Genomic DNA, 23,990 nt, shown 5'->3' on the forward strand with positions numbered 1-23,990 from the left:
TGAACAATTTGATTCTATTCTCATGAAGAGTAGGATCTCAAGCACAGCTTTGAGCTACTTCCCCCAAAATGGACCAGGCCTGTCTACACAGACAGACACACACAAACACACATGCGCGCACACACACACACACACACACACACACACACACACACACACACACGAAATGAGGACTAAGTTAATTATGTTCAAATAATTATATCCTACATACATATCCATAATTAGGCCCATGAGTGTGATTGTACAGGAGAATTAGCCAATTACAACACACATTGATGGAAACCAATTAAATCATTTAAGATGAGAGTGTGACAGATTAGTCATTCCACACCAAAGACAAAATGACACAGAGGACTGAGCAATTGAATTAAGAGGGCAAATCCAGTCATTCCTGGCAGCGTCTGAGATGAGCGGACACACAAGCAGCACACCGCACACCTACCTACTGCAGCGTCATGTGACTCCACGCTGGGAGACAGAAACTCTAATTCACCAGGAAAGAAAAGGGAAACAACAAAAAAACAAAAAATACAAAAAGACAAAGAAAGAAACAAAAGAAGCTGCAGTCAAAAGAGCAATGGGTGGAAAATAGGAATATTAATGCACAGTAACACCTGCATTCCTGTCTGTGCACAGGGGAGAGCAGGCAGATGAGCTACAGCACACAGACCTCACGCTGACACCAGCAGTACGACTGACTGCAGAGGCTACGGTCACATAACAGCTACAGTCTGTGTTGCTATGACGCTACCTACAGCCTGAGCCCCAGGGCATGCTGGTAGTATCTCCAGTTTGAAGCACAGGGTATGTTGCTACTGCAATGCTGACATTTTGAAGCAGAGGGCTTGTAACTATGGTAATATATCTGCAGTGCAGTTTGAAGCACATGACCCGAGGCACGTTGCTATGGCAACATCTGCAGATTGAAGCACATGGCACGTTGCCATGGAAATATCTACAGTTTGAATCACAGAGCATGTTGCTGTGGTAACATCCTTCAACCCAGGGAGGGTTGTCCTCAAAAGAGACCAAGGTACAGTTCCACCATTGCACGCCTGGGGGCAGAATAATTCATTTACATTTTCTGCACAGGTGAGAGGGAGAGGGCTCTGTACCTTGAAACCTCTGTATTCTCCCCTTCCCAAACGGCATGGGCAGGTTGAGGGGGACGTAGTGTTCATGGTTACACACCACACGCAGGAACTCGAACTTCAGCTCGTACAGAGTCTGAAAGAGACGGAGAGAACATGCCGGCTACATCAGAGCACTGGTATAGACCCTGCCCATGTGAATTATGCACTTAGGCACCACACATTTCATGCATATCTGCAGCTGGACACTGATGTGTCTTCAAGCATATGGCATTACAACTCTGAGTAATTACTGTACAACACATATCAGATGCTCTATTGGTTGTGAGATGGCCAATGAATTTGTCGCACTTTCAAAGACAATGCGCTGTTGATTCTAACTGTCAAGTTATTTTAGTCTTTAAAAAATGTGAATTCCCGGTTTTTTCAAACTTCCATAACTTATGTTAATTATGATTTGTTCGATAGAGAATAATAGTGAATATATGACTGCTAAATGCATGCATTTATATGACATTTGGGCTCAATGGTCCACACTACCCTTGAGTCTCCAGGCAGGAAGCAGTTGACGTAGTTGTTGATCTGCTTAAAGACAAAGCCTCTGTCCATGAAGGTGAAACAGCGCTGTGGGAAAGGAGAGCAAGGTAAACCAGATTAAACCAGGTCAACTAGACTAAACCAGGTACACTCGCAAGTATTAACACAGGTGAATTGAAGTAAGCCATGTAAACCAGAGTAAGACAGTTTTGCGGAAAACCCACGTGTGTCATGGTTCTAACAGCAGTGATGACACAGGGATTATTCCAGCAGGATCATGGATCATTCCACCTGGGACTGTGCGATGATCTGGTTTCTGCCCCCCCAGCCAACCAGCCGGGCAGCCAGGCCTCCCCCAGCTCTGAGCTCACCTTGATGAAGACGGCCAGGCTGTGGTTGGCGTTGCGGGCTGCATCCAGGTTGCCCTTGCCCTTCTGGGTGATGTGTGGCATCAGCATGGTCACCAGTGTCTCCACTGCGTGATGGTACGAGGCTGAGAACCGCTGGTTTCGGGACAGCTGACAGACGGGACAAAATGCTTAATCCTTAGCTCTGACAGTGCCACTTGAGAGATGATCTGGGATACTGAGAGTAATAATCTGTCACTGATTACAGCATGGAGCATGGACTATGGTTTTACATTATTAAAGTGCTATTAAGTGTGTTGGGTATTTCAGTATCACAACACTACAAATTATGAAGACACAGTAAAATCTATGACTTACCTTGACCTTATAGCTATCTATTAAATACTGGGCCATGGACTTCAGCAGAGCCTCAAAGAAATACCAGGAGTACTGAAAAACAGACAGTTGAATTAACGCACACACACACACACACACACACACACACAAGAATATTGTTCTGGATATTGGTGAAATGTATTTTCAGCACGGACTGTGGGAACTGGGCATGCAGTCCGGTACCTTTAGCAGTTTGTTGCTGGTGAGGAAGTCTGTTGAGGGCTTGAGGATGGTTGTCATGGCTTTGGCCAGCTCTTCATGCACCGTCCTTACACTGGTAGCAGAGTAGGGCTCCATTTTAAAAACGTACTGCAGGGAGCGAGCAGAGGAACACGTGTGTTATATTTTACGCCTGATGGCACAGTGGCATACGGAGTGGGGGTACGGGGTACAGCCGGGTGAACGCAGCACAGTGCAGGGGTAACAGAGCATACCTTCATGTAGGAGCGCAGGTACTGCTCCAGACCCTCCTCGTGGCACAGAGACACCATGTGGATCATGACCCTGTCAGGGTGGGAGATTGAGTGGGGTCAGAGTTCAAAGGTCATGGGTATCAGACAGAAGGGTGAATCACAGATATTATATTTACCAAACAGACCATGGGAAAGGGTTGGGGGGGTAGGGGAAGGGGGGGGCGGATGGAGGGTGTAGGGGGTGTTTGGGGGGTGTGAGGGGAGGGTAGATGGGGGGTGGTTAGGGGTTTGGGGGGTGGTTGGGCGGTAGCTCACTTGGTGACATTGACGGCTATTTCCTCATGGGTGGCGCTGGGGTCGTCATGGGTGGGGTTGGTCAGAATGTGGAACAGCTGGTTGAGGATGGAGGGCAGGAAGTTGATCATCACATGACTCTCCATGGCATGTAGACTCTGTGGAGGAGGGGGGGGGGCAAAAGGAAGTAGGTTAATTTATTCATTTATTAATCCACTGACCTCCTTTTTCTCCTCCTGCGCCTCCTGCGCCTCCTGCTTCACCTTCAGGAACTTGACCAGCTCTCCCCCGGCCCCCTCCCCTGCAGGCTCAGAGGTCTGGCAGTGGTGGAAGAAATTGTGCAAATGCTGGTCCTGAAAAAAAAGAAGAAGAAAAAAACAGGTTTTCATCCTGTCCTGATCACCGAGAGGTGCTTGACTGTGAACAATTACAGTATTGCAATAGTGTCTCGTCTCCCTGTAAATATAGGGAGTCTGATTTGTAAATGGTATCGGGTACATTATGCTATTTAAAGGAGCTCACGTTAAAGTTCCTCAAAAATTCCCACCCTACCCCAGCTGTATTTTGAGGAAACCCCCAAGCGTTTTTGGAAGTCTCCGGAGACATAATATTCTTCTTCACATCCTCTAACCTGACTACTTGGGATGGGATACAGTTTTATTTAGGACAGCTCTGGCGACCATAATGCTAATGTGACCATAGTGGAAATTATACCTGCTCCAACAGGTATAAGGTGCAAGGTGAGGACACATTGGTCTGTCCCAGAGGTATTACACAGCAAAAACCTAAATGTAAGTCCATCTTATATTTAGACTTAAAATCGTACTTCTATTACTTTTTTAAATAAGAAAAATAGATTGCCAATTAGGTGAGTCAGTTTTATTCATTTCAAGACTTGCCAGTCAGGTGAGAACATGTCCCTTGTCAAGGAAAAAGCAACTTAAAACAAGCTAATACTTTCTACTTTAGAAAAAAAAGATTTTAAGTTTCATTACAAGACTAAAGCGCTGGTTAAAACAGCGCACGCACCTGAGTGTAGATTGTGGAGACCAGGTGAGTGGACACCTTGAGCAAAGGCTTGCCGCTGTCCACCCACTTCACTTCAGCACCCGAATGCTGTCGGTAACAAGAAACACCAGTCAACAAACATCTTATGCTGTATGCATCTTCAGCTGCAAATTAATGCCAAAATTCCGATGGACAACCTTATGGTGTTACTTCACAAACTGCTGAATTTATCTGAATGTCAGACCTGATTGAAATCTTCTAAAATGTTGAGCTCTCCTGCAAGTCCAGCCAATTAAATATTCAGAAAGTCCCAATTCCATCATCCATCACCAGATAATACTCAGTATCATCATTATCATTCTGCACATAATTACTCAGCAATTAGAGTTATGCTCAGTCGCAGGTGGTTCGCTGACACACTAATGATCTGTGAGAGGCAAGCCAGGCAAGGAGTGCAGGACAGACTGAAGGAGTGTGTGCACACCTTCACACACCTGAACACTCCTCTACACACCTGCACACCTTCACACACCTGAACACTCCTGTACACACATGTACACACAGCGCACCTGCACACACATGGGACACATCTACACACACACACTCACATACGTATACACACTCATGCACACGCATGCACACATACACACACATGCTCCTGAGCAGTGTGCACCCCCCTGCACAGACGGGCGTTACCTTGCCGATGCCCTCCTGGGAGCTCAGGTACCCGGCTGGGAGGTTGGCCGATACAGGGACCTGCTGCTCGCTCATGATCACCCTGCCCTCCTTCAGCAAGGGCAGCCAGGCGTACCCCACTGCAGACCAGGGCACAGAGAGTCAATCGTCATTAATAATCACTCATCAGGACTGTCTACCTGTCAAACCGGGTCTCAGGACAACACAACACCGCCTATGTACAATTCATATACAAGAGCAGTGTCACACCTGGGATTCAAACCTGCAGCTGCCTGGTGACAAGTCAAGTTCCCTCACTATTATGCCCGAGGGCATTGCCATATCAAAGGATAACTCAACAGCAGAAGACACGGGAAGTGACATGTCTCATAACAGAAGATACAGGAAGTGGCATACCCTATTGTATAATAATATTGTGTCATTGAAGATAGAGTGCGTGATGCATTCTACAACAGGAAGTGATATGTAAGATAGATATGAAGTGACACACTCCAACAGGAAGTGACATATGCGCTGTGAGGGAGGTGCCCTACCCTGGGTCTCCACCTGCTCCTTCCTCTTGGTGCTGGCCTTGCTGCTGGTGTCACAGCTCACGTGGTAGAAGGAGAAGAGCAGATGGTGCTTCTCATGAAGCTGGATGGGGAGCTCGATCTTCACCTGAGAGAGGAGTCACGCGCAATCAGAAAAAAAACACAGGAGCCGCAACACACACGTAGCCGCTAACAATGGAAACACACCCACACACACACACGCTGGAGCATGCAATCACACACAGGTGGGAAAAATGCACACGCATGTACATACACTGGAGCCTGTAATCACAAACACAGTTGCTGACAATCCAAACATACACACACACACACACACACACACACACACACACACACACACACTACTGCATGTAATTGAATGCACACAGCTGTTAACAATCTAAACACTAACGCACATGTGCAACTGTTCACACAGACACTAATGACCCAAGACACATAAAGCACATTTTCTTGGACAGCTTTCATTACGGCCTCTAGACCAGTGACTCTCAAATATGGGCTCCTCTGATTCATCCCCTTTCTCACACACATAAAGAGTCCCCTAACTCAAGCCTAAAACAGCGGCACCAATGACCAAGCTTTCAGGCACACTGGTGACCTGGACACAGGACTCACTCACACTCCAGTAAACATTCAGATAAAATCTGCAGTAAGGGACCAAGAACAAAACAGAATCCTAATTTTAAAACGCACATTTCTACTTCATAGCCCAGCCGGGGCAGAAAGGACAGCCGTTCAGAAGATGCAGATGGCTGTGGTGACTGACAAAAGTGTCGTCCGTACAGTGATTCAGAGGTTCAGTGCAAACATTGTTCGGCTCACCTCATCGTAGAACTCTGGGTTCTGTTGGTGGTGCAGCACTGCAGCGAAGGCATTTTTGGCAAACAGCGGTCCACCTGGACGGCCATATATACACTGCAGAGTCACAGTAACACATTTATTAGACGTTCAATAATAAACAATAGCTGGCATTTCTACTTGTGGGCTACATTCAGAAAGCCTTCAGATTTTCTTTAGACTACATTACAGCAATCTCTGCCCCGCGTCCTCTGCAGGGGACAGCCAGGCCTGGAGACAGGTGACAGGTGACAGGAGCTCACCTTGAGGGGCTGGGCGTCCTCCTCGTCCGAGTCCCTGAACTCGATGCAGACGGCGATGTTTCTGGCCTGGGGGGAGAAACGCAGCCTGCTCAGGCCGAGAGCGGACTCCTGCTATACACATTCACCCAGCCGCCAAGACGCTATTCTCTTCCAGCTGATTATTTTCATGACTTACACATTCCTTTCCTCTTTAGTGAAAGTGACTCAGCTGGCACAGAACGCAGCGAGGCTGCACGATACTGTATTTCAACTCCAGCTGTGGCGTGTTTATCAAAACCGGCAACTGGGAGCAATTTAGCTCAACTGGATATCATTTACAGCCTACAGTCACATTCAGAATTTAACATGGGAGGATTTTAATATTTACATGAAACTTGACAATGACTTTACATGTGGCTTCTTCTGGTGTATAGCATGTCACTCTAAAATGTGGAAACCATCTTCTCAGTATGAAAATAATACTTTCTTGTTATACTTATAATACTGTGTGTGCACATATTTATGTCGGTTTTTTTTCCTGTCATATTTTCCCCTCTAAATAATCTTGATTATGCAACAGAAAAGTCCGGTCCATTGTCTCTATTAGTCAGTTTGCGTTCCAGCCATACCGATATCCATGAGATACGCACGGCTAAATAGAACGTTCACACAACTCCACATTTGTAGACGACTGTTATCTACTTTGTAACCCAAATTAAATCGCGGGGATTCATTATTGCAAGTAGCTAACGTTAGTACCGTTGCTTAACTAGTGCAGTGGGGAAAAAAACGTTGCTTGGCAACCAATAAACTACCACTTTGCATCGTGTCCACCCCGCTAGTTGTGCCAATATGCACGATATACCACAGGTTTTTGTTCCACACCAACCTATAGTAAAAGTGTGTTTGTAATCGGTGTAAAAATTGTATGCATGGCTGGCTGTTCTATGACATTCCATTTACTGCTCTAAATAAAACTACTCTCCCGACACCCAACCAAACGTGTAACTGCTTATTAAAACCTTGCGCTGGGGTGAAAGTTTGCCCTGTACTGTGCGTGCCGGCCTGGGTGTGGTCCAGGTGCAGCCCAGGGGTGGCCGTACCTTGGCGAATGACTTCTGCCCATCGTACTTCAGGCTCTTGGGGTACAGGTACAGGTGGTTGTTGTAGATGGTGAAAGGCTGGGAGCACTTGGCAATGCAGGGGACAAACTCGTCCACCTCCAACAGGACGCTGCCCCGCCCGTTCGTCTCAAAATGGCGCACTGGGATGTAGGATGACGTCACGCTGTCTGTTCGGGGAGGGGAGGGGGGTCAGAAATGGGAAATGCAGTCAGATCGAAACTCCCCTGCACTGGAGGAGGGGGAAGACATTTTGAGATTTTGTGGTGCGTGTTGAATTTAGGGATTCTTACTCGTCAAGTCTGGTGCCACGTTGTCGATGGTCACATCCAGGTTTCCTAAGATTACAGGCAGCTTGGCCATCTTCTCTGGCCTGCGGAGGACAGCCAAACACACAATGCTGGATCCAGGTGGAGGAATTGTTTAAAGCCAAATGTATGGAAATGATCACTCTCTCAAAACACAAGACAATATTGAATACTTAATGACCATGCAAAGCTCTTTTCAGATTAGATTTTCCAGAAGCACCCAGCTACCGGGATATTTTTGGTTTGTTGGCGCTTTCCTCAGCATGTGTTTACTGCTGTACTGAAACAAACACAGAACTAGTTCTGGTAAACTACGGTTATCCTGTAACCCATCTGTTCAGGACGGTCCCCAATGCCCAAAGCGTCCATAAGAGAAACTAACTTTCTGAAATCTGCCAGCAGTTTGAACATGTCCTCATTGGACAGCTTCCCGCTGTCCTGCCTGTAGAGGGGGGAGAAGCGGGCGGATTTGTCCAGCGTTCCGGATGCATCTCTGAACAGCGGCCTGAGGGGAGACAGGGAGGTTAGATTCGGAGGAAAAAGCAAAAAAAAGCAAAAGCGTTCCACTGTCCAGGGTCACTCGGAACAGGGCATTCAGAGCATTCCATCTGGCTTTTCCAATGTTCCATCAGCCATCTTGGGTCCACAGGGTCAGTGCAGTTTCCTGGTCTCACACACTTTTTTTCTGAAACTGCATAACTGAATGCATCCTCTTTCCAACTGCGAAGGATGTATACTGTGTGGACAGCCGCAGGAAATCACTGGACATCGAAGCCGCTGAAAGCTAGTCACACGATCAGCTGATGTCTGGACAGAGAACACACATCATCTATAACTGCTGTACTACTGACTGTCCTGAACTGAACCTTACGGTCTGGCCACCCTAAGGATCATAAGTATACATCATAACCATAACTATGAATAATAAAGATAAATATGAATCACAATTACCACTATGAATCATAATAATACCAATGAAACACCGACGTGCCATTTGCTAGCAGGCGGTAGAATTTATTATCAATTCAACACTCATGCCAATCAATTCGTAATAAGCGCACCACAGATAATTTAGCTCTGATAGGTAAGATTCATTTGTTGCTGAATAAATAAGTGGTTCTGAATGCGATCCCAGTTATGCTGTCATCATTCAGAGACCATTTTAAGAGTTATTGCTGTTCTGTCACCAGCTTCATTATTTGTACTGAAGTGTTTTACTGCCATCACAATTGTCAAATGTAAATTTCATATTTCAACACTATTCATTTCTAAAGTGGTGCATTCTCATATATTAATGTGCCATTATAGACTGTATTATAGACTGGCATCTACTAGACTCACTGAGTGAAAATGTGCCACATTCAGCTTCATTGAGAGCGATTCTCTCCATGAAAGCAGGGTGTGCATGCCGCAGGAACAGGGGAGTGACAGGGGAGTGACCCTTCCCTTACCTGGCTGCCCAGGCGAAAGGCATGCGGTATTGACCCAGCCTACTGCAGGCCAGCTTGGCATTCTTAAGAACCTTCTGAGCAGTCTGAGAGAGGGAGGGAGAGATAGAGAGAGAGAGGGAGAGGGAGAAAAAGAGAGGGAGGAAAGAAAGAGAGGGAGAGGGAGAGAGAGAGAGAGAGGGGAGGGGAAGAGATTTTTATGGAAAATTCCAACAAAGCACTACATCCGCTCGCAACAATGAATGAAATGAATGGTTTTAAATCTTCCTTAACTGGGGGGAGAGTTCATTGTTGAAGCAGTCAATCACTGGTCTAATGGTCTAATGTGGGCTAAGTACTGCAATTCTGAGGAAACTGGTCTAGAGTGAGATACTGCTTCATGATTACTGTAGCATGAGATGCCGCTTAATTATTAGTGTAGTGTGTCGTGCTATTTAATTATTAGTGTAGTGTGACATGCTACTTAATCACCAGTGTAGTGCGAGACGCTGTTTAATCATTAGTGTAGTGTGAGACGCTGTTGAATTGCTGGTGTGGTCTCTACAGCTCTCTGTGGCTCTGTGTCATTCTCACCTTGTTGGAGTCAGAGCTCTTCATGTAGGGCTCTGCACAGTGTGTGATGCCACCCTGCAGAACCTTCTCGATGCGCGCCACCAGGAATATGTCCGGGTGGGGACATGTCACGGAGAACACGCCCTGCAGACAGACACACAGACAGACAGACAAACCTCAGAATTCACCACAGAAGAACTAAAACTAATCCTAAACCCAGAAACGTGTACGTGTTACGATGGCATTCTGCTTCCCTGTCAATAGAAGAGTTATTCTATTCTATGCAATAAGTGGGGAGAGGCTGCCCCCTCTTGTTTGGGGGTAAATATTGTATTGAGTATTGGGGAGAGGGCGCCCCCTCTTGTTTGGGGGTAAATATTGTATTGAGTATTGGGAAGAGGGCGCCCCCTCTTGTTTGGGGGTAAATAGTGTATTGAGTATTGGGGAGAGGGCGCCCCCTCTTGTTTGGGGGTAAATAGTGTATTGAGTATTGGGGAGAGGGCGCCCCCTCTTGTTTGGGGGTAAATATTGTATTGAGTATTGGGGAGAGGTCACCCCCACCTGTCTGGGGTACTGCAGCAGTGACTCTGGTAAGCCACTGGGGAGCCTCTGCTCGTCCTGGGGGGAATCTCCGGCCCCGTTCACGAGCTGGCCCCCAGGGCTGGACACCATCTGTCGGACCGAGGGGTGGTTCAGGTCCACGTGGAAGTCGGACGAGATCTTCCTGTTGTTCTGGATGTCGTAGAGTGACAGGGTGACGTAAAACGGCTCCACCTGGGGATAGAGAACAGTCCGTCCAGGTGAAGTCAGGTACACAGGAACATGGTGCTGTGTGTGTGCATGCATGTGAGCATCTGTGGACAGATATGTGTGTGTGTGTGTGCGTCTGTTTGTTTGTATGAGTGTGTGTGTGTATGCGAGTGTGTGTGTGTACGTGTGTATGTGTGTGTGTGAGTGTGTGTGAGTGTGCATGTGTGTGTGTGTGTGTGTGTGTGAGTGTGCATGTGTGCACAGTGTACATTTGTTGTTGGCCCCTCTTCGTTCTCAGCCACACAGCTCTGCAGGTTGAAGGACAGGTCATTGCAGTTCACCAAAATGCGCTTCCCAAATTTTTCCTCAAACGGCTTGATGTCTGGCTCGATTCCTGAGAAGTCCAGTTTCTGAAGCAATGAGAAACAATAAATCAGACCGTATCTCCTCAGATATACGTCCAAGGGCAGTTCAGGGAGAGTTAACAGACAACACGCAGCCCAGCATGGCTCACTTCCCGGTGCGTGCACTAACCTGTGTGTCGGGGTCCAAGGTGAACAACTTCAGCCTGGTCTCACTCCGGATTTTACACTCGATGTCTCTCGTGCTCTTATGGGAGGGAAAACCAGCATCAGAACCTGCCCTCACACCAGCTCAGAGACAGTACTATGTTTCACAAACGCAGCGTTTCTGTCGCTGAGTGGGCAAGGAAACAGGCCCTGTCATCTTCATCAATGCATTTGACTGGGGATATTTTTACCCCCTCACAGCGAGGAAAGTGCCCAGTCAGGGCACAACATGCAGTGTTAGTGTTTATCAGCCAAATCTGCCCTGTCTGTCAACCCCCAATCCCTGTCCCCGCAGTGGAGGATCAGCCCTGAGGCTGTCTGTAAAGAGCCAGGGAATCAATTCCATTTCAATTCCGTGAGCTCAGGAAATGAACTGAAACTATATCACTTAAATTAAGTGAAAATCCTCACAGAGCGATTGACTGTTAAGAGATTGGCTGTTACTGCTTGGCTCTCTATGACCTGACAAGAGTATGGACATCCTGACTCCTGAACTCTGCCTGTAGACCCACCTGGAAGCTGTCTAAACTCCCGCTGTCCGCCTTGCCCAGCTCCTCATCTGCCGAGGAAACAAATAATCATCATTAATAAATGAATAATTCATCATTAAGAGCCAAACGTGAGTACAGAAAACCATCCTTTGACTTAAAGCCATTGCCCCAGATCCTGTGTGAACCTATAGGGAGATCTCAATTGCTGGAGGGCTTCAGTGTCTGTGGGTTTCTGTGGTTTCCTGTCTCCATCGGTAGCCAATTGAGGCCTTTGGAAACAAGGTGTGTGGGCTCTTTAGCCAATCAATGGAGCACATTAAATGCTGAAATGCACTGGAAATGAGCTGAGAGGACTAATGTTTTGGTTTTCTGTTACTCCCAAACCACACAGAGAGCAGATCCAATTTTCACCCAAAATAGCTGCAAGAATCAATCGCTCGGTCAGCCCTGATGTTTCCTCACATGCTGCCCAGTGGGATCTTACTCGTGTTGGCTCTGAAAGCAGGATGTCTTGTTCAGCACGCACACACACACACACACACACACACACACACATATGCACAGACATACGAGCACACACACACACGATCACACATACACACACCCACCCACACATCCATACACACACCCACACACACAAACACACACACATACACCCATAAACACACCCAAACACACACACACACACACACACACACACACCGTCGTGCAGGTCTCCGTTCCTCTTCTCCTGCATGGCGATCTCAAAGCTGCTGTGCAGGATCCTGTTGAGGGTGCTGATCCACTCATCCATCTCGGCCTCGCTGTCGGCAGCCAGCAGGTAGGTGCTCTTATCCTGCATCTTCAGCTCGAAGGCAAAGCGCTTCACCTTCGTGTTCTGCACACACACACACACACACACACACAGGAGACAGAGAGGCTGAACACCCGCAGGGACAGTCTGGGTTCAGGGTCTATCCCATGATGTGAGGGTTTTATTCTCTCTGTGTTTTATTCAGAGAAAGGGTTTAATGTCAGACAGAAAGCAAGAGGAGACATCGACATTGCCAATCACATCCAGACTGCAATTACATGTGCTGGCCAGAAAAGTTGTAAATTTGTGATCAGACAGAATTTACTGCATATGTATTCATACAGAACATTGGAGGATTCGGAAGGATGGTGAATGTAACATGTATTCACTGATCAAAGACTTTATCAAAGCAGACTTGCAAACGAAACAGATCAGTCAGATTGATTCACTGCATTAACTATGTGGCCTCATAACAGCCAAGGATACATATTCAGAATAAACCAGACTGTAGACCGAAGGAAACTCAAGATCAAACTACAATTCATTGTCGTCCAAAACAGAGTCCATAGCAGCAAACAAGGTTGTTCCCATGGGGAACATAGGCTTGGCTGGGTCAGGGTTTTATAGGATACTGTTTCATTAGCTCCTCCTGCTGCTCCAGGTGTCCACAGGGTACCAGTTACAATCAGCAAAATAAACAGCATCCCAATGTACACCACCCTCCACACTCACACTCACACTCACACTCACACTCACACTCACACTCACACTCACACTCACACTCACACACACACACTCACACACACACACTCACACACACACTCACACACACACACACACACACACTCACACACACACACACTCACACACTCACACACTCACACACTCACACACTCACACACTCACACACACACACACTGGAGTAAATCCAGGTAACACACAATAGCAGGGATGAGAGATGGAGAGAGAACACATTCCTCCTCTGCTCTCCTCATCATGGAAACGTCTGGAGGGATAATCGGACTTGTTGGCTGACAGAATCAGGATGGAAAATGACCAGTTTCCAGACTTCAATCTCAGGGGTGGGGAGGTTTTTTTGGAGGGGGGGGGGGGGTTTGGGGCACTGAGGGCCAATTAGAGCAGGGGGCAGGGCAGTGAAAGAAACAATGGGGGCAGAAGGATAAGGCAAATGGGGAAACAATGTAATCAAAAATACTGGGAAAATAGGGGCCTGCATTCTTTTGAGATTGGAAAGGACACAATACCTGCAGTTCAGCACTGCATAGCCACTAAAAGCTACTCAAGGGAGAATGCCTTCCTTTGTTTTTATTATTTTTCTCATTTACACGAATCTCATACTTATTAAGAAGAGAAGTGCAGATATGCCTTGGGCTTCCATGCAAACAGCACAATACGTCTATTCCCAACAGGGCGACGTCATACTTCTCCATGCCCAGTAGAGGGTGCTGTAACCGGCCCTCTGACAGTCTCATGAATACAGGATGAACTTGGTCACTGCACCACACACCATACCTGGATCCACAACACCTGATTCCACAATACTTTCAATACTAAAGTAAGGGATTCATTTTGAAAACAAACATGGCTAAAGACAAAGGTTTGGAAGATGCATGTACACATTGTACAGGGACAGTATTGGTGTGTCCGTGAAATCATTTCAGATTGCTCCCTACACACAAGCACAGTGTGGTCTCTGGTCTAAACAACTGACCTGTAAACCAACCTGGAGTCAAATGCCTTTGTACATCTGGTACAGCCTGCTTGTGGGTTATGAAGAGGTTCTGAGGTTACCTGGATGACCCCCATGCAGGAATCCAGGAAGATGGTCCCCTTTGGCTCCCTGGAGATTTTCTCATCCTTGTAGAAGTTGAGGTTGTACGAGCCGTCCCCCAGCTGGCTCAGGTGGAAGTATCTCCTCTTAAACGACTGGAGAGCAGATGGAAAAACAAACCAACATCAACAAATGGCCCGTACTGTCACTTATGATAGAGCTGAGGTGATTGGCAGTGCAGTAGAGATAGGCTGATTGGTTAGAGCACAGATGTGCTTTGTAGTGAGCGTGCCATTTATGGTGTGGATGTGATTCACAATAGATGTGATTCAGTGTGGATGTGATTCACAATAGATGTGACTCAGTGGATGTGAGTCACAATAGATGTGATTCAGTGGATGTGATTCACAATAGATGTGATTCAGTGGATGTGATTCACAATAGATGTGATTCAGTGTGAATGTGATTCACAATAGATGTGATTCAGTGTGGATGTGATTCACAATATATGTGATTCAGTGTGGATGTGATTCACAATAGATGTGATTCAGTGTGGATGTGATTCAGAGATGTGAGTCGGGGGTCTCTCTCACCCTCATTGTGACACTGATGGCGCTGTTCATGTTGCCTTTGTAGAGCCAGCCATGTTTGGAGACCTCATCCTTCTGTGACCCAAGTGAGGCTGTGTCCTGAAAAAGGACAAGACAGCTTGTGAGCCATGCACACACAGACACACACACACACACACACACACACACACACACACACACACACACAATGCACAAAGCCTTCCTTATACAACATGATTAGAATCTGGCAGTGTTTCAGTAAGACGGAAGGACTCCTGCCCCTCTTCCTGCCCTCCCCAGCTGGGACTCAGAGATGGGGCGAGGCAGGGAGGGCCAGGGAGAGGCAAGGAGTGGCAGGGCAGGGCGGGGCGGGAGGGGTCACAGGAGCATCGTGGAGGGGCAGAACCAGCTGTGGGACACACTCACAATGTGAGACTGTTGTCCAAGATTAGCTCCTAGAGCCGGTTCTTCAGCACACAAACAAATACCACCTACTGCTTTCCTCATAGCTACTCTCTCCCAAGCCTCCGGAACAGCTGGTTACACAGTTAACTCGCCTCACTTGCTTGATTGGGTCTGAGTTGGGTTTTGATTTTAAGGTGAAAATAAAATCCAGCAGAGCTTGTGGCTCTCCAGGACCGGGTTACAGAGCCCTGTTCTAACAGGTTGATAACATTCAAACAAGATGGTGTCAGTCACTGTTATCTGTAGAAGAGGCAGCCACATTCAATATGGAAGTAAAGGAAGAGCATAGACATAACCTACGGCAGCTTTAGTAACTTCTCTAATACTGCAGTATATGATGTGTAACAGGGACAGCATGTACCGTATTATGTTTGTAAGGCTTTGTTACGTTATTTTTTGCAATAGTAGGCAAAGTAGCTGGATGGATGAAATATTACATCACTCTTATCGCTTAAGGATTGGCTCGAGACAGCTGGTTTTCATCACACTCCTCCGCATTCTTATGTTTCCATGATTAAAAGAGCCATCCAGAATTTTTCCATTCACATGCAAAAGTCGGCAGATATTTTTACATAGTAAAATAAATGAGTTTTCAATACTACAGCTTCATGACGTGGTTTCTATTCCATCCCTGCTATAAATGCTTTTGCAGGTTTGGCAGTGGGGAGAGTATTTCCAGCGTATCGCAAACTCATCTTGCCTCACTCAGAGAAAGCCCTTCCCTTGAATTTATTTGCTTTCAGTGAACTGCTGAAATGCCCCCCAGGATAGTTTGGAGGCCAGACCAGAGTCCACAGTCACCCTTATCTCCAATCTTTATTCAGTGTTATTTGCAGAGTCAATCCGCCACAGCTGAGTAGTCCCTGTGAAGGACCCAAATCAAACATCTCTAATGTGGGCCCTAGGGGGCTCTAATAGAACAGTGTTTTGGGCTGGAACTCCTTACCAGTCCAGCCATCAGAAATACAGGTGAATAAGATATATTCATAACGGGCTGGTTTTTGTTGCTACTCTGCACTTGTAACAATTAGAGCAGTTGATTGCACAGTTAACTAACATCAGCTGATTACTTGGGTCTGAATTGAGCGCTAATTTTAAGGTGAAAACATAAACCAGCAGAGGCTTGTGGCTCTGAATCCTGTTCTAACATGTTGACAACCTTCCCTCATGACGGTTCTGGTTCTGGATTCTCTCTAGTTGAAAAGTCAAACTGATGTATGCTCTCTCTCATCAAAGAGCAAGCTGATGGATGGTCTTTCTGATTGAAGAGTGAACAGCAGGATGGTCACTCTTGTTAAGGAGTTAATGGACAGGTGGTCTCTCTGATTGTCTGAGGTCATGCTTGGCACTGATATAGTCGGGTTCAGACCCGAACAGACTCCAAATACAAGATGTGCAGGGAAGGCCTGATAAACTGAATGATCTCTTACCACTGCTGAGATTCAATGCTGTTCAAAGTTAATCGACATTGCAGTTGACTGTTTAATTCAAAGCAAAAATAATCTTTCTCACACAATCTCAATGTGAGGCCTTTTAAACAGACTAATTATGTAGAGAGAAAACGATCCATCTCCTTGAAAAGAACACCCTAAAAACGAGGAACGAGAAGATCAGCACAAAGCTAATTATCTGAGCAAAAAAAAAGAGCTAGTTTACACTCCACCGTGCTGGAAATTACACTTCAAGTGAATAATTCGCTCTGACGGAATGAATGATAGAGAGGCTTCTCTGATTTCAGCTACACCAGGCAGGTCTGAATACTTTGGCACGGTCCAGGACCCTGATATACAGGATGGGACATTCCAGCCAAACTACCTCATCTTTCACCACACTGAGGGCCGGCGGAGTTCAGCCAAGGTCCGATCAATTTGGCGGAGTCAGATCACGCTCACTGTCACTCTCAATGAGTGGTGTAAATACATATCTGGCTCAGGTGTGGCCTCAGCACAGGGTGCAATGGGGCACTGGGGGAACCAAAGGGCCTCAAGGCATGACCACTCACCTCATCTTTGTCCACGTCTTCATCCACCTCGAACACATGGACGGCCAACTTCTCTGGCCTGGGCACCTTACTACAACACACACACAGGGATAGGTCTGTTAGGAGAATTGGAGACATTCAGCTGAATAATTTTAACTGAACCCAGTGCAAGAGTAACAGGGATTCAAGTTTAAAAGCTGGTCTGGTGAAAACCTGGCCTACACTAGAACCAGTTGTTTGTCACCCTGCGGGTCTGCTGGCTACAGTTGGCACAGGCGTGCTTTGGATTTGATATCAGCCTGTGAGGCCCATCCATGCATGTGAATAATCACACAATATTAATATTGCAGGCTTACTGTGGCAGCTGACGGAAGTCTCCCGAGTAATCTTCATATTTGTAGTTAAGGACGTGCCAGTCAGAGATATAGGTCTTGATGCACTGGAAGGAAAAGCAAATTTACTATTGATTATCTATTTATTATCTTCCATTTTTATGAACTCTGGTGAAAGTAACGACAAAACAGTGGGTATACAATCACAGGCTGTGTGTAAATTCCACTGTTTACCACTGTGAGTGCGCTTGTGTATCTGTGTATGTGTGTATGCTCTTTGGACAACCAAAGGGTTTATAAATTACCAGAGCTCAAATATAAATAAAGAAATGTATTTACTAACTAAATATGCAGGCCCTGAGACTTAAGGCTCATATTATAAAAGCGATTGAATCAAAATTGTTCAGAAAAACATACAACACATACACATTTTTCACTGTCCTGTCACTCTACTTTCACAGTGCATGTGTGTGCATATTATCTCCCATTGTAAAAGATCAGGATAAATGTGTGTTCAAAACATACGTCTTTACAATTTCAAGCCAGAAGACAAGCATGATCAAGCTAGGAACCTCTTGGAAAGGGATACTGATGATATCTTTTGGGAACAGATCTCTGCTTAAAAACTAATTTTCCCACCAATATCTTTCAAACGGTCAAGGACGGCAAAACGATTCTAGATAAACAGAGTTTTTTTGATGTCCCACTTTAGTACAGAATAGGAATGCGACTGCAGGCATGAACCCCAGCACAGGAGGACAGTCTGTTGACACAAACGTTTGGCTTTGGGGGGATTCCAGACAGGTCCGAGGGGTGGAATGTCACACTGCAGATAATGGCTGCTTTCACAAGCCCGGCGGAGGAGGCTGGAGGAAGCGCTCACAAGCATATTTACAACCCTTCACCCCCGTGTTTCATTTTTACACTCCCTTCGTGATGACACCACTTCCCTGGAAGGAATGAGCGATCAGTAGATTCAGAACACCGGTTTTCATGATGCTATCAGGTAACAGGCTGAAGGTTTGCGGTTGGACTTGCTGGTCAACTGTGTTTGTGTCTGTTCAGTTCTGGGTCACTGCAGTTCCAAACAAGGTAATAGTGACAGATGGAAGGATGGATTTAGCAACTGACAAAGTTTTACGGAGCAGCAGCAAAGCCGTCTGGGTAATCTCTGATCCGTCAGAAGGTTAGAGAGAACAACTCTGGAATCTTCTTAAAGAGCTACCTGCAACCACGGGCCCAATAGAGGATCGACTGACCATACAGTCCAGTATGGGTGAACAAGTGGACTTTAAATACAGTTTCACCTCAAGTAAGCAATTCTGCAGGTGTCTCAGGTAAAGAAGATTACAGAGCTGGAGTTTGAGGCAGAGCTCTCACCTCATCTCAGTGGACTTTCATCTCTCAACCACCGCTTCCAAAAATAAGGAAGCACGAAGGAGATACCAATGCCAGACAGATGATGTGGACCAACTGCGCACTTGGCCCAGGTGAAAGGCACGACACGCGGTGATATGACTAGCCGTCGAACAATTCCAAGAACCTTAGTCACACACTGGGTTAGAAACATGCTCACATTCTAAGAATTACAGGGGGGCTCGCGCTATAAACAACAAAGCTAATGATACGACAGGCCTAAAAGCTGAAAGGCCCGTTTGTCTGCAGCTCCGAAGCCCTTAATGCCAGCATTAATGGAGCGAGCGTCGGTCGGTTATGGACCCATCGATCAGATCGCTCCCGCCTCAAACGCGGCTCTTACCTCCTGCACGAACAGACTCTGCGCCGCCTCCTCTGCGTTTTTGGGCACTGAGGGGAACTGCGTCCTGCCCTGCCGTCGGAGGGTTAATATCTGCAGGAGAAAACACACACAGATTAACCCTGGGGTGGATGAGAGCTTCAGGTAGTTATGCCCGGGGCTGGGGTCCTTTTCAGTTCAATGCAGTAAATTCAGGAAATGAATTTACGCATTTTAGAAATCTTCAGAGAATATCATGGACATTTTTCAATGAATGTATTTTAATTTAATTCCCTGACTGACCAGTCATGGACTATTTTTCTTGAATTCATATTATTTTCAGTTTGTTTATCCAGTGGCACATGTATGTACATTTTATACAGCTGGATATTCTACTGAAATTAGTTTTATACCACACCTGGGATTTGAACCTGCAACCTTCAGCTGACAAAGCCCAGCCCAGTGCTGCCTATGACCACATTCAGCTCTATATCGTGCTCTACACGTGCTCTGCAAGACCAAAAGGATCAATCGCATTGACAATTTTATTATCTCTCTGTTAATTAACTCTTTTAAAAGCACAGGACAGAATGGAGCTTTGTGACACTATGGGACTGTTCAGGAGCTCAGAGACAATAACCATGTCACAGTTGCCAAAGAAACAGCAGCAAATGTCCAGCTAAAAGTGCTGAAGCAGGAGAAAAACGCTCAAAACCACACCTTATTCTCAGTATCGATGTCCCGGGTTGCTGCTGCATATTTGGCAGCTTAACGTGTCTGTAGTTCCAGGACAACAGTAAGAGATACTTCCCTCCTGGCCAGAAACAAATTAATATGTAACTAACAGATACTCATAGGAAAAGCAGACTCTTCCTCCATGCAGCTGAAGATCATGTGGGCTTATCAGGCTGGGACTGTGATAGGCCAGGTGGAATACGAAGAAAAGCCCCCCGTGATGAAGAGTGGGGCTTATGGGAAAGAACAGGGTAGGCTACACCCCTTAGCCCTGGAGACCCGCCCCCAAGCAGCAGTGTTGCCAAAGGAGTTTCAACATGTTTGTTTACTGAAGTACCTTCCACATACTCTGGCTGACCTCATCACACAGCTTCTGAACTTGGTCTCTGGGGGTACAGTAAGGGAAATATTTTGGGTGGGGGGGTAGGTCACTCATCCGAGTCCACACAACAGATCCCTACCCGTCTCGTCTCCACAAGTTTTTGCAAATGGCTACCCCGACGTGTAACAACAATATGGCGTGTCATTGTCTCTCCCTCCATGTATGTAATTATTTCCTGCTCTTTACATAGCTTCAGAGTACGGGTTGACACACAGGCTGACACATACCATGTACCAGAGGAGAGAGAGATCATATTTCTTGACATGCAAGTACATGTTCATCAACATGTTTAACACCTTCAGTCATCCCTGAGCAATCCCCAATGACCACAGTTACATCCCAGTGGAAGGCGGGGTTTCCCTCCTCTGAGTAAGTGTGACAGTGGGAACAGTAATTCATCCATGGGCAATACGCTGATGACCAATGATAATGGCCCTGTCATGCTCATTAACCCTGGTGTTCTGTCCCTGTGGCTGTACTGGCTCCCTGCACACACTCTGCGGGGGTGTCAAATCTACTGAGCCTGCAGGCTAGGGCACAGCAAGCCAAACCTCTTTGCTGAAAGCCTTTGTCACCATGAAAAATGCTAATAAGCAGTATTTGAGCGTTATTTTGAAATTTTGAGGGAATGATCTAGATATGAACTACATAATGCGTTCGCACACACACACACACACACACACACACACACCTACACACGCACACACACACACACACACACACAAATGCAGCCGAAAACACATACACACACCTGCACCCAAACACACCAAAACACACACACACACACACACACACACACACACACACACACACACACACACACACACACACACACAATTCTATTTGCTTCCTCTCCCACAGAAACGGCTCTCTCTCACACACCCTGCGGAGTTAATGTAAATGTTGTCTGACTGAACGCTCTGGAGTCACAGTGAGTTAGTCAGGGAGAGTCTCTGCAGATGGGTGTGCTTGATCAAAGGCTCATTTACTGAAAAGTTGGCTGCAGTGAGATCACATTTATACTTTATGCAGAGCACTGACGCTGTGCCTCCACCTCCACCTGCCACATTCACAGCATGAGGTGACATTTCCCTCCCTCACATCCCCCCTCCCCCCCGGGGCCCAGCACCGACTGCGGAGAAATGGACCAGAGAGGAGACTGCCACAAAAACGCCGTCACCCCCCTCCCCACTCCCCGCATCCTTTAGGACTGAAATAGATTCACAGCACAAAAGGTGCACGGCTTAGCCAGCGGACCCTGTGCCAAGCGCACCCGGCTCCAGCCCTGGCACAGGCCAAGCAGGGCAGAGATGAGCGCAGGCTGGCTGTAGGGCACATAAAGCTGGTTTAGCACTTAGCGCACTGCGCTAACACTCGCCTTTTAAAGGCCTGATTAATCCTCCTGCCGGGCCCACGAACCAGACTCCATCAACAGGCCCACCTCCATCATCAGGGTCCCTCTCACGCACGCTGCCCTGCTCCTAACCGGATAACACACACCGCAAAAATCCAAAAAATAAGGCAACCTCAACAAGATGTTTAGTCTCATGTTTAGACTTAAAATCTTATCTTATCTATGACTTTTGCTCAATAAGACAATTATATTGCCAGTGAGGTGAGACAGTTTGACTAATTTCAAGTTTTGCCAATGACATTTTACTTGTCAAACAGTGACTTTGAATGAGCTAATATTTTCTACTTTAGAAAAAAGATTAAGGCTCGTTACAAGACTAAAACACTCGCAAGACAAGCTTGTTTCTGCAGCGCACTGAGGCGTACTCTGGCCACCAATCACCTGCTGCTTGCTCCAGTGAACAGAGGCATCGGGTGAAGAGGCCAGGCACTGGGCTGGAAGCTCATTTCTCAGCCCACTGACCGGAGCTCAGGGTTTACAGGCTCGGTGCTGCGGCCCGTCGTTCCTGAATCGTGGGATTCTGGAACGTTCCACAGGGATAGGCAGTGTGGGAATTTGGCGAGGAGTACGCGGGCTTGTTTGTCGTACCCTTCAGCAAAATTAGCCATATTGCTCAATTCATTTCGTAACAGGCTACAGACTATAAGAGAAAAACAACATCATGAAACAGCGTCTCGTTCACCACCAAACATTTTTATGTGCTTCAAAAGTACTCTGATCGGCAGTCAAATTAAACAAGGTGCACTTCAGTTGCTGAGCGACACAAATCATCTGGAAAGTGCCGATAGCGTAGCGGTCTCCCTCACTGGAGAGCCATTCGGGTTCCATTAGGCGGGGGGGCAAAGAGAGAGGGGGCACAGGCAGCTGATGATGAATTGAAAAATAACCACGGGGTAGGAAAGAGTAGGTGTAATAGGTGTCAGAGGAACAGTAGCAGGGCTATATATATCAGCAGAATCAGTGCGGGTCCACTGGGGGGGGGTCACAGTCTGGCTCAGGCATGGGGCCCGGTGTTACCACCGCCCCCCAGCGCCAGGCCAGCGGGAAACGCAATCAGGAGAGGAAGCCAGCGCTCGCTCACTGCTCTTCCTGCTGGGAGATGATTATCTCCGTAATCTCAGAAACAGCAACAAACAAGCGTGTGCAATAGGGTTTGGAGGGGGGGGGGTGGGGAGTATGTATGTGTGGGGGATCAGGGTGTTGGGTGGAGAGACAGGGCGAGGTGAGTGAACGGCGTTAAATCCACCGCTGAGCATGCAAGTGTGTGGAAACTGTACACATCGCACAGGGAGTGGAACATCGCACAAGCATCCAGGGCCATCCAAACCCTCCTATCCGTTTACACACACTGCTTAGAATAATGCAGCCCCTCCCAAAACCTCCCAAAATTTGACCAAAGCACTGACAACGAAACAACAACAAAATGAAATGAGTGAAGTTTGGAGAAGATGCAAAAGATGGCCGCTTTGTTGAAAGCTGTGGTCTCACCACCCTGTTCACCTGCCCTGCTGAAACCCCTCCACTCTACCGTGAAGGAGAAACGACAACTAATCAACAACAACATCACCATCACATTACATAATCACCGTGCTGCAACTCAACAGATCTCAGAGTGCTGGATGTGCCGTGTGTTTGGAGGGGTGTCTCTTTGGCACAGCCCTTCCCTGCAAAGCTGAACATATTTAACCTCTAGGAGTGCTGACCTCTGTTTAAAAACACAGCAGCACTTTAAAACTACAGCAACTAACACACACACGTACACACTGCTGGGCCGCAGTATTTCCACGTCTTAAAGAAAAAGGAAAGGCTCCATTAGGTAGCACATGCCCGGTCTCTGGGGAGGCTAATTTGAGTCTGATTTGTGCATTGCTTTGGGAAGACACAAACCCAAATATGACTACAATGTTGGCTTGGCATCAAATGAACCCATTCAGATTGAAAGGCCAGAAGTACAGAGAGTATTATATTATTATATTACATTTGGAACTTCCACTCCCACTGTAGGCCACTTCTGGCTGTCCCAAAATCTCAAGCCCTCTCGCCTTGCTTCCTGACACAGTCCGACAGCGCCTCTGGCAACGGATGTTCCTGATCATTCCAAACTTTAAGGCTAATAAGGGAGTGCTCCCATTGGAACTGCC

The 23,990-nt window shown here is 46.8% G+C and overlaps 1 protein-coding gene across 7 annotated transcripts in view; it reads right to left on the minus strand.

Annotated features, from left to right (window-relative positions):
• LOC133116561 (dedicator of cytokinesis protein 9-like) overlaps positions 1 to 23,990 on the minus strand; it is a 98,271-nt gene that overhangs the window by 27,443 nt on the left and 46,838 nt on the right. For all 7 annotated transcript variants that reach the window (XM_061226253.1, XM_061226252.1, XM_061226249.1 and 4 more), the window contains exons 3-30: positions 19,343 to 19,432; positions 17,608 to 17,690; positions 17,273 to 17,342; positions 14,830 to 14,925; positions 14,257 to 14,391; positions 12,354 to 12,528; positions 11,673 to 11,719; positions 11,126 to 11,200; positions 10,861 to 11,001; positions 10,403 to 10,615; positions 9,863 to 9,985; positions 9,293 to 9,375; positions 8,224 to 8,346; positions 7,827 to 7,906; positions 7,516 to 7,703; positions 6,434 to 6,499; positions 6,156 to 6,248; positions 5,316 to 5,439; positions 4,783 to 4,901; positions 4,108 to 4,194; positions 3,342 to 3,431; positions 3,100 to 3,236; positions 2,806 to 2,875; positions 2,555 to 2,680; positions 2,354 to 2,425; positions 2,000 to 2,146; positions 1,632 to 1,715; positions 1,116 to 1,227 (exon numbers count right to left, since the gene is read on the minus strand). In XM_061226253.1, coding sequence (XP_061082237.1) covers positions 1,116 to 1,227; positions 1,632 to 1,715; positions 2,000 to 2,146; positions 2,354 to 2,425; positions 2,555 to 2,680; positions 2,806 to 2,875; positions 3,100 to 3,236; positions 3,342 to 3,431; positions 4,108 to 4,194; positions 4,783 to 4,901; positions 5,316 to 5,439; positions 6,156 to 6,248; positions 6,434 to 6,499; positions 7,516 to 7,703; positions 7,827 to 7,906; positions 8,224 to 8,346; positions 9,293 to 9,375; positions 9,863 to 9,985; positions 10,403 to 10,615; positions 10,861 to 11,001; positions 11,126 to 11,200; positions 11,673 to 11,719; positions 12,354 to 12,528; positions 14,257 to 14,391; positions 14,830 to 14,925; positions 17,273 to 17,342; positions 17,608 to 17,690; positions 19,343 to 19,432 — 3,049 coding nt within the window. The remainder of the gene's footprint in view (positions 1 to 1,115; positions 1,228 to 1,631; positions 1,716 to 1,999; positions 2,147 to 2,353; positions 2,426 to 2,554; positions 2,681 to 2,805; positions 2,876 to 3,099; positions 3,237 to 3,341; positions 3,432 to 4,107; positions 4,195 to 4,782; positions 4,902 to 5,315; positions 5,440 to 6,155; positions 6,249 to 6,433; positions 6,500 to 7,515; positions 7,704 to 7,826; positions 7,907 to 8,223; positions 8,347 to 9,292; positions 9,376 to 9,862; positions 9,986 to 10,402; positions 10,616 to 10,860; positions 11,002 to 11,125; positions 11,201 to 11,672; positions 11,720 to 12,353; positions 12,529 to 14,256; positions 14,392 to 14,829; positions 14,926 to 17,272; positions 17,343 to 17,607; positions 17,691 to 19,342; positions 19,433 to 23,990) is intronic.

Source organism: Conger conger, chromosome 17, assembly GCF_963514075.1.
Source record: "Conger conger chromosome 17, fConCon1.1, whole genome shotgun sequence".
Lineage (NCBI taxonomy): Eukaryota > Metazoa > Chordata > Actinopteri > Anguilliformes > Congridae > Conger > Conger conger.